The following is a 10,637-nucleotide window of genomic DNA, read 5'->3' as shown; positions in this document are numbered from 1 at the left end:
ATGAATCTTCTTCTCCTTTCACCGTATTGTAGTCTCTTATATTTTTCTCTCAAGTCAAAAAGTGTAGAAAATAACCCTAAAAAGTCCAATTTATAGTCCTTGAGTTGTAAGGCAATCTTGTAAAATTACACAATTCAAAATTGCACAATTCGAAACTAGGCACGAAGTAGCGTCACAGCTCTGCCTTACTAGTGCCGTGGCGCTGGGCAGAAATTCGTGATTCCAAGGCCTTGGTTCGAAGTAGCGCTAGGCCTTGCTTAATAGGCGCAGTGGTGTTGAGCGTAAATCTGCAGCTGGTGATTCCGTAGCTCCATAGTGTTACGTGTGTGGCATCGAGGCGTTCTAAGTTTGGGTTTCTTCACTTTGAAGTTTTTCGCCTCCTTTTGGAGCCTAGGCGCTTCCTCACAAGGCTGCAGCACTATTACTCCATTTTAGTTCTAAAATCTCTTCAAAAATCACCCCTGAATTCCAATCTACACAAACCTACAAAATAAACTACAAAGAAAATAAATAACTCCTAAAAAGCACCTAAAAAAAACAACAAAATAATAACGTTAAAGTAACCAAATTATGATCACAAATCCAACATATCAAATTGTATCAACTTGTCGGAGGTTGAAATATTGTAATAGCTTTTCAGGTGGGGTTCATAATACCAATTCTAATCTTTTATAGTTGCGCAACTAATTTTTGCTTTGAAAATAAAACTAACAATAAAATGGGAGAAAATTAAAGAACAAAAAAAAAAAAAAAAAAAAAAAAAAAAAGGGAAAAAAAAAAAAAAAAAAAAAAAAAAAAAAAAAAAAAACACATGGCTTCGGCATAATGACATGTAAATTGTAAGTTTGTAACTCACGACTATATATAATCGAATTAAAGATAACGTAACCAATGACCAATTTCATTATAGTTCTCGTGAGAAAATTCAAACTAAAAAGTACCCCGCTCATAATTCATAAGTCATAAGTATGTAAAAAAAAATTCCGCTATACAATGATCACGAAATAATATAATTCAAGTTGAGCAACAATAACTCGATTGTTTGGTGGCAGTAACTTCATGATCAATATGAATATTAATCTGTTTAGAAGCTTGGAGATTTGTGAAAGTGTGGTGGTCATTAGCCATTTTAGCTTGTAAGCTCTTTTGGGTAGTGATCTCATGGATTTTGGTAATCATATGCAAAAAAGCATCCTCAACGTTAAGATTCTCCAAGGCAGAAGTTTCCATGAAACACAGGCCTTCTTTTTCTGCCACATTTCTTCCTTCTTCTTCGCTAACTTCTCTGGATTTTTGACCCAAATCAGATTTGTTCCCAACAAGAACGACAACCATATCTGGCTTGCCAAACTGCCTGAGCTCTGCCAACCATTTTTTAACATTTTCGAATGTGTTTTGCCGGGTAATGTCGTACACTAGCAACGCACCAAGTGCCCCGCGGTAGTATGAACTCGTAATTGCCCTAAACCTGTAAACCATAAAGATTAGACGACTAATTATCATTTAATTTCTTCCTAATTAATCAATGTAATTCATAGATGTACAAGATAGCTGCCTAGCTACAAGTGTCCATACCGCAAAAATAATAATCTCATCTGTACTTGTTTATACTTAATATGAGAAATTCACGTTTATTTTTATGACATTTTGAAGATCAGATATGCTTGTAATGTCAAAAACTAATCAACATGCAATTGTTTGTTGAGGGATTTTTCCGTGGGGATCGAACACATGACACATGTCTCACTCGATGTCAAGAAAATTTACTTTCGAGATCAGATCTCGAAAATAATCGGATGACTCCAACGTCAGTGATTATGAATTAAAATTGCGAGATATTAGAGAATTTCCCGTGTCATTGAGATCTTATTAGGCAAATTCATTTAATATTAACAAACAACAACCAACTGGTGATGGATCCAAGAAATCCTTTTGAGTGGCTAATTTCCCTGTAAAAAGGAGCATGATAACATCACTAATTTCCCTGTAGAAATTCTTCATTCTCGCTGTTTTATTGACTTGAATGTCTTTTTTTTTTTTGTTTTTTTTGGCATTTACACCCACCCTTGGAGCGCATCAAGACAGAGAGTACTGACGATGATTGGCAAAGGTACAGTACTGAATGTTGATCTATTGATGTTATTATTTTCACTCCAAGAATTTCTTCACCTTGTTTTGTTGTTCTTCCATGCAAGAACAACAATGAAAAACTTGAAAGCACATGCAAGTATATTTTGTTTGCTAAAGCGGCTAGGGATAATGTCCTTTGTCGCTATGGTTAATTAAAAAGTGAAAACTGAGAGAACGCTATCTAGCAAAGCAACAGGGTATGATTATAAAAAAAATATATCAAACCGATGATGAGCTAAAGGAAAGTTCGTGGTTGGGACTTGTTATCCACTTTAATTTCGTTCTTAAAAGCATAAATTAATAAAAGAAAAGTTTTCTTTAATTATTTGCTCTCTCTTTTCTTCTCTCCTCTCTTTGTTTTTTTTTTCTCTTTTCTTTTTCATATCTACTTCTGCTCACAGGAAAACATTATTAGACGGTATTAAGCTAGCTAAATCTAAGAATAAGCTCAAAAACAAAAAGTTAAAAAGAAAAAACTCAAAAAAAAAAAAATAAAAAAAAAAAAAAAAAAAAAAAACCTAAGAATAAGCTAGTTTTAAACTTGTCTAATTTACCCCTCAATTACAACCCTTGTAACATTTTGTCCATCGATTTTCAAAACGTAACATTCGTTTCTCTGAAAAAACTCATTCTATTAAGATTTTTAATGAAATTGATACATAATATAAGAATATATTTTGGTAACTCTATTATGAATAAAGCTAATTTCAATTTAAAAATTAAATTTTAATTTAAAAGTACAATTCTAATTCTTAAGAAAAATAAACTAAAAAACCTTAAAAAAATTTTAAAACAATAATCTCTTATTTTATTTGCGTATGATTACACGGGTGGAGCTAGCAAAGAATTGTTCAATGATCTTCATCTTTTTGTATGACATTGTCATATTTGTTATAAATCTAATGGAAGGAGTTTGGCCATTAATATTTTAAAAATCAGGTAGAATGAATGTTACGTTTTAAAAGTAGTAAAACACATTGTTATAAGGGCTATTTGAAGGAGAGTTCCATGATTAAGTCTAACTTTTTTTAGAGTTTACTATTTATATAATTGATGCTCACCTCTCTCAGAAAAAAAAAATCATGTTCAGCAACAATACACACTATATTTCAATCTTTTTTTTTTTACTGTTTTTTATTTGAAGGAATTACTAATGTAAGTACAATAATACTGCAGAATTTAAAGAGTATAACACATGATGCATATGTTAGCAATTACTAGTCTAATTAAAAAAAAAAAAAAATGACAAGCAGGCGACCGTTCTATATACGATGTCTTGTGGGGTTGGCGTCTTCATGACATGTCGCACTCTCGGTTACCTTCTAAGTTTTTAGTAATGAAATGATTAAGCATCTTCTTTTGTCGTCCTCAATTATGATAATTATTATACTATATGGCCATGTTTATTAGCTTCTATTGTACTGTATTATATAAGGTGTATTGTATTGTGTTGTATTGTCATAATATAATACGAAATTTGATATCATGACGTATTGTACAATGGGTCAAAATATAAAATTTTAACAATTATGTGGTCAAAATGTAATTTTTAAAAAAGTTTAGGATCAAACATACTTTTATAAAAGCTGAGGAGTCAAAATGTAAGTTTTAGAAAATATAAATTTTAATGTGCCCTTCAATTTTTAAACAACTATAGGTTCAAACATGACTCTATGTCAGTCCGACCCTGACCCCCAATCGTGTCTAATCCCGATATGAATTATGGATCCGTTATAAAATAATATAATACAATACAATATGCTAAAAATAAGTTGTATTCAGTAATACGATGTAAACAATATTAAATTACCATCCGTATTAACTTATATAATACGATGGTCATACCAAACATTATATTATTATATTATCATAGAATATAAAGATGATTAAATAAACATGCAGTATAAAAATGGATTGTATAACATGTTACATGATAAATTACAAAGTAGTACTAAATATTATGATGTGATGATTAATACCATGGGCATGCTTTGGTGTGATGATCAAATATAATCAAAGATGAATGGAATAGCTTTAATGCCATTATATATAATCATGAATTTGAAAAAGTTGTAGAAGTAGGGGGGAAAATGGAAATAGCCCATACTCATTAACCATGTTGTCTACAAATTAAGCTCACACAAGCGTTTCCACAACAGTTAAAGTTGTTATATATACTTATATATATATATATATATATTAACCAAAGTTCTTTTATATATGCTCACATGTGCTCCATTTGAGCAGTATTCTTTTTCGTGAACTCCTAATTCGTGGATATGGCCAAAATACAACAATAACAACAAACCGAAAGCATAAATCAATAAGAAAAAGAAAAAGCAAAGTTGAATTAATTCGTTTATAGTTTCTTGTCCAAGTTCGTTCGTTCGGTCTAGAGTTTATCTTTTATGAATTAATCTTCATTTAGGTAAATGGGTCCCACCAGAGTCAATCATTAGTTTCTGCTTTACCGCTTACATCTCTGACTTAATCAAATTAAGGTAGGAAAAGAGATCATGGGCCAAGAAGCGGCAACAGTCTATATAGCTTATAATTATCACAACTCTTCGTTTTAGTTAGCAGAATTGCATAGACATTCGGAAAAAAAGTAGACCAAAATACATATTAAAAGAGTTCGTTAATCAGTAGGACCTAGTATCCGGATATATATTGGAGATCACCAAACCCTGCCAAAACTCTCATGACTATTTCAGCCTAGTATGCATATAAAATATATATATATATATATATGTGGATTTGGTAGTGTGAATATAGATCAAACGGAAAAGTTGATTAAAGAATACTACATATATATATATGTGTGTGTGTGTGTGTGTATATATATATATATATATATATATATATAAAAGAAGCAAAAGGGCAAGTAAAATTACTATAAAGCGTAGGTATTAGTTGTTACCTTTCTTGTCCAGCCGTATCCCATATTTGTGCCTTGATGAGCTTGTCGCCAACTTTAATGTTTCTGTAAGCAAATTCCACCCCTATGGTAGGCTTGGAATCAAGCCGGAATTCATTCTTGGCAAATCTTGAGAGAAGATTAGATTTCCCGACTGCAGAGTCTCCAATAAGAACCGCCTTAAAAAGGTAATCACAATCTTCATCAAATGAATCATCCATGAAAATCTCTCTCTCTAACGCAGGAGAAGAAAATTTGCCTATATATATATATATGTGTGTGTGTGTGTGTGTGTGTTTTCGTTCTTTCCCACGGAGAGAAGAGAGAGGAAAATTAGTTAAGGAAGAAAGTTTTGAACTTTGAGAGAGAGAGAAATGGATATAAAAGGGAGAAGAAAATGAAATGTTTTGATTAAATAATACTAGAAGTTTAAGGACATACTCAAATGGATTTGTGTTTTTGGAATGTATTTGGGTATTTACATGTGAAGACATGGGTATGGACATGATGGCTGTTAATTGATGTTGTTGTCAAGCCTAGTGGGTGTCATTAAGAAAGTAGGAAAACCCCTTTTGAAATTTTCATTTGACTAATTGTCCACTACCATGAATAGGCCAATCATATTGATCCACGTGTAACTTTACATATTTTGTTTTCTTTTTCTGAGTTTTGTTCTTTTTTTGGATCTTATGTGGCGGTTTCTTATTCGTCTTTCCACATTGTATTCCAACAGAGCAGTAAGGTTATCAGGGAAAAGTTGCTCATATCCTTCCTCATTTGTTGCTTAAGAATAATGGTTTAGCACGATAATTGTTAATCATTCCAAATGCTTTCCTCTCATAAAACTAATGTTTTGATGTAACTTGTTTGGTGATTAGATATAAATCAAAGACCAAAATTAGGAGGTGTTTTGCAACAGACTCCACAGTTATGTGAATGTCCAAGTCAAATGCAAAAAACTGAAGAATTTATTCATTTCATGACTCAAGTCATAATTCAAGTCATATTATTATAGTATTTTATATCACATAAATTTAAATTTAATTTTTTTTATTACAATATTTTTTTTCTCACATACACAACCCAAATTATGACTTGAGTTGCGTAAATGAACTCATATGAAATATTTAATAAAATTGAAGGCTATAAGATTAATTAACCTGCCTATGATCTACTAAAGAAATTATAGGTTAAAATAGAGACTTTCTTCGCTAGGGCCAGTTTCTGAAAATAATAAAAAAATATATAAAACAGACAATTTCTGATACAGATTTAACGGTTAAAAGAGAATTATCAATAGTTTATTTTTCTCGGTCCTATCAAAGAAAATCCATTAGATCAAATATTTAGTGTTGTGAAATGAATTATGGTTTTTTTATACATATATATTATATTTATAGAGTTTCTCCGATAATCCCTCTCTACCAATAGTGTCAGTTTTAAATTGTTAGATCTAATTAAAATCAAATCAGATTAAAAACACTATGCAAGATTCTAATATAGATCTAACTATTGAAAATAAAGAACACTAATAATCTCATTTTTACAGGAATTACCACAAAAATTCTCATATTAATATAACAAGGAAGACAAAAGTAAACAGGGTAACAAATAAATAAATAAAAAAAAAACTGAGTCATGCCTAAAAAAGTATTTACGTACAGTTACCACTTACATAAATTATTGAATAAAAGAAAGTGTGGGGACATGACAAGATTTTACATCTTTCATGAGCTTCACATTTTAAAAGGCTGGTGATTTAGGTGAAGAAGCTTTTTTTCTTTAGCATGATTACCGTCGAAATAAAATTGGAGAATGATAGAAATTTAGAATAATTCATTTCTAGTCATCGCCACCAATGATATATATATATATGTGTGTATATATACATATGTATGTGTGTATATATATATATATATATGTATATTTTGGTTACTGAATATCAAGTCTCAGGATGTTTAGTCGGAGGATTCAAACCATGATTTGAATCGTGATTCATGATTCGTTACAGTATTTTCTCTCACAAAAAATACACGTAAATTGAAAAACGTCAATAATCTAATTTAGTTCTACTCAATTGTGGCTTTTTTTTTGTTAGCTTATGTTAAAACATGATGCTTAATCATTGTTTCTGCATATACTAGTTTAGCAGACGCCGTTAAGTTAGTTAACTAGACTATAATCAGTTTTGTATCTTCTCTATTCTTCTATTTTCCATATTAGTAAACATCATTTTTACACAATATTGTTACTTGGTATCGAAGCCATCTTGAAATGGATCCGACCACAAATCGGACGAGTCCATGAACACCAAAGGTGACTGAAGCCAATCCTATTCTTCAAGTACCGAATACCAACTAATCATTAAAAGCCTAATTTCCAATAGCTCAATTCATCCAACAAAAAACACCTACCAACTCTTGGAAAGCCCCCGACTATCAAGCTAGATCGAGACAATTATTTATTTTGGAAAAACTATTTACTAAATGTCATAACTCGCCAGCGACTTGAAGAAAATTATTGATGGATCTCACCCCTGTTCTCCGAATTTTTTTGACTCACACCATTAAGTGTGAATCCCGGGTAAATGAGGAATGTTGTAGTAGGATGACAGCCAGCGTAAAAATATGTCACTCTACATGAATTTCTCATTTTGTACACCATTAAGCGTGAATCCTCAACGCGACGTTTGGCTGCGGTTGAATCGAGTTGTAACGAGTTAGCACTACGTATTTGTAATTGAGCGTTTTGCCGCTCAGATAATAAGCTATTCAATTGCGTTTGGGACCTGATCATATCTTGAAAGAAACTTATGCTGCAAATAATAGATCCAAAGATTAAACTACAAACACTCGAGAAAGAATGTCCGACGGCAAATGAGTACGTCCTCAAGCATAAATCTCTCAGGGACAAGCTAACTTCAATTCGTGAGCATCTCTCTCACAATTACCATGTCATTTAATATTCATGCTAGATCTGACCAACCGAGTTTAAAGGAGGATACATAGCTTGTTGCATAGTTGAATTTGAACCAAATGAGCCTTAATCCTCAGGCTAATCGTATTACATTTCAAAATAACAAGAAAATGTAGGAACCAAAAGTACTCTAATAATCTCCTTACAATTCCTTTCCCCAGTCACATAAACAGTTCTTTCCAAATTCCTAGCTCAATTCCGAATCATCCCAGCATCCTTGACGAACCACAAATTATGATGATGCAGGTCAAATGGCAGCGTAAACCTCAACAACACAATGGAAAGTAGAAACCTCAATGCAGGCTAAATGGAAAACCACAAGTTCCCATGATGCAGGGCAAATGGCAGCTTGGAACCTCAATAACACAATGGAATGCAAAAACCCCAATGCCAAATTTGTCCATAATTTGGTCATATTGCCTTTTGAGTTTTATTACAGGGCCAATCTTGCATATAAACCTCAACACAACATCTTCTCTAATCATGGTCAATTAAAAATCCTCTGGGTTCTATGCTTGCTACCTCTACAATGGCCTACCCAATTTAGTCCAAGCAACAATGGTTGTGACATGAACTCAGGTGTCTCAGAATTCTACTCACTCCGATTCATACCTATTCCAATTACATTAGGTAAACACGCCTTTAATTTATCACCTCTATCCTAGAATCCTAGTCAATCACCAAAGTAACCTCATAGGTGACGACTAGTCATCTGTCAGCAACAACTAGGTTACCACATTCGTATGATCGCTAGTTCACCAGCTTCTGGATGCCACATTCGCTTGATAGCTAGGTTACCATTAGTCAAATCCACCACAATTGATTTATGGTCGCTTCTAGTTGCGAGTCATGCCTTATATCAATAAAGTGCAACATCGAATGTTGTGGTCGCTTCTAGGCCATAAGAATTGCCGGGTAATTACCCTCAATTATCTAGTAGGTGACCACTAATCACCTACTCTCGCCTCTAGTGGCCGTGGTCTACGAATTCAACCCCCTCATTTCAACTTTTCTAACTATTTTTGGACAACAAAAATATGTTCATTCTATCTGTTTTCAACTCCTTTCAAACACAAATTCAGATTTTGTTCCATGTTTAGATTTAGACTTAAACTGCACATTCAAACATCAGTTCGGATAACAATTTAAACCACACAGTCCAAACATAAAGAAATCAAATCAGGATTAACAAGAGATCGACAGAAAAAAAAAAAACTTATATCTTGAAATTGAAGAAGAGCTTCTTAGCTTCCAATTAGTTTTGAGCTGGGTCTTTTGAGCTGCAATCACAACCACGCCTTCCGTTTGCGCCTTTGCAAATTTTCGAAACACTCTTCAACCAAATCAAAGTCATAACAATATCAGGACTCTTGTGTCATTTTATTTCTCAAAACCCAATCCCAACTCGGCCACCAAAGCTTGATTTCATTTGGCTTTTTGGGGGTTTTTTTCCTTAGCTTTTTTTAACATGCAGAACCAATTTCGACTCTTTCTCATCATCCCAAATTCCCACATTCTCGAGGATATATATATAAGGTCTCGTTCATTTTACCGATTTGAGTTTAAAATTCGAGTTTTGTTACAGTAAAAAGCTCTAAAAAACAGTCACATCTAATTTTTTTACGATAATAAAAAAACTCTCGTATAATCACATCTCAACTCATATTAAAAATTCAAATCAGCAAACTAAACGAGCTCTAAGTATATCTCTTTTGTTACTAAAACAATTTAAACTACAAATTGGCCACCAGTTTACCCACTTGCATGTCACGCTTATAAAGGTTTTATACTTTTAGCTCTTGGCCCCTCCGCTCTTTTCTTTGAAGCCAACAACTAGAATTGAGCTCGAAGAGTCATTTAATTCATATTCATTGTATGTTACACTTACTAATTCATATTCATTTAATTCGCCTGATTGGCGTCTTAATTCTTCCCATGTTATCTTTTCTCTTTAACAAAAAACACATTGACCCGCACTATAAAGGGAATTTTAGGCATGGTATTTTTGTACTAACAGTAGAGTCCGTAAATATGTATAACCGCATAATTGAATGCTGCAAAAAATTTATCTCGTGAAAATATGAAAAACTTTAAATTATGTTCAAACTTATGAATTGAACAGACCAATGAACAACAGTCCCTTATATCACAATGTTTAGTTCCACCGTCAAATACATTTCTACTTGCTCCACTAATATATGATTCGGGCTTTGAATCTTTTTGTGCAGTTATTTGATATTCAATTTCAAATGAAGGAAATTTATACAATAGTGAGCTGTCCTTTTCAATTACCGGTAAAAGTTGTAATTTTAACTGTTAAATTAAGTTTTTAATGGTTTGATATGTGATTGAAGTAATTTTATTTCGTGCACTATAAATTTATAATGTAGACTCATAATTTAAACTCTTAAAAACTTCATCCAACAGTTAAAATATTATTTCAAAAAGAGTACTTACTACTGTAGAAGTTCCTTCAAAGGAATTATATACAAAAAAAGGAGGAGAAGAACCCTAAATGATTAGTTTTTTATCTTATTTTTTTAGGATAAATTACATTTATTCCTCCTGAACTATAAGCGTTTGAACAAAATGTCACATAAACTTTAAAAGTAAC

At 32.3% G+C, this 10,637-nt stretch overlaps 1 protein-coding gene across 1 annotated transcript; it reads right to left on the bottom strand.

Moving 5' to 3' along the window:
• Nucleotides 1–918: 918 nt before the first annotated feature.
• Nucleotides 919–5,304, bottom strand: LOC112091829 (ras-related protein RABA6b). The gene is made up of 2 exons (XM_024166383.1): nucleotides 5,051–5,304; nucleotides 919–1,468 (listed from the first exon to the last, which is right to left on the bottom strand). Exons 1-2 carry the CDS (start codon nucleotides 5,266–5,268, stop codon nucleotides 1,015–1,017), a joined length of 672 nt encoding a protein of 223 aa, XP_024022151.1. The 5' UTR covers nucleotides 5,269–5,304; the 3' UTR covers nucleotides 919–1,014.
• Nucleotides 5,305–10,637: the final 5,333 nt, after the last annotated feature.

This window comes from Morus notabilis, unplaced genomic scaffold, assembly GCF_000414095.1.
Source record: "Morus notabilis unplaced genomic scaffold, ASM41409v2 Scaffold884, whole genome shotgun sequence".
Lineage (NCBI taxonomy): Eukaryota > Viridiplantae > Streptophyta > Magnoliopsida > Rosales > Moraceae > Morus > Morus notabilis.
The sequence above is the reverse complement of the archived record's forward strand: the minus strand, read 5'-3'. Positions and strand labels throughout refer to the sequence as shown.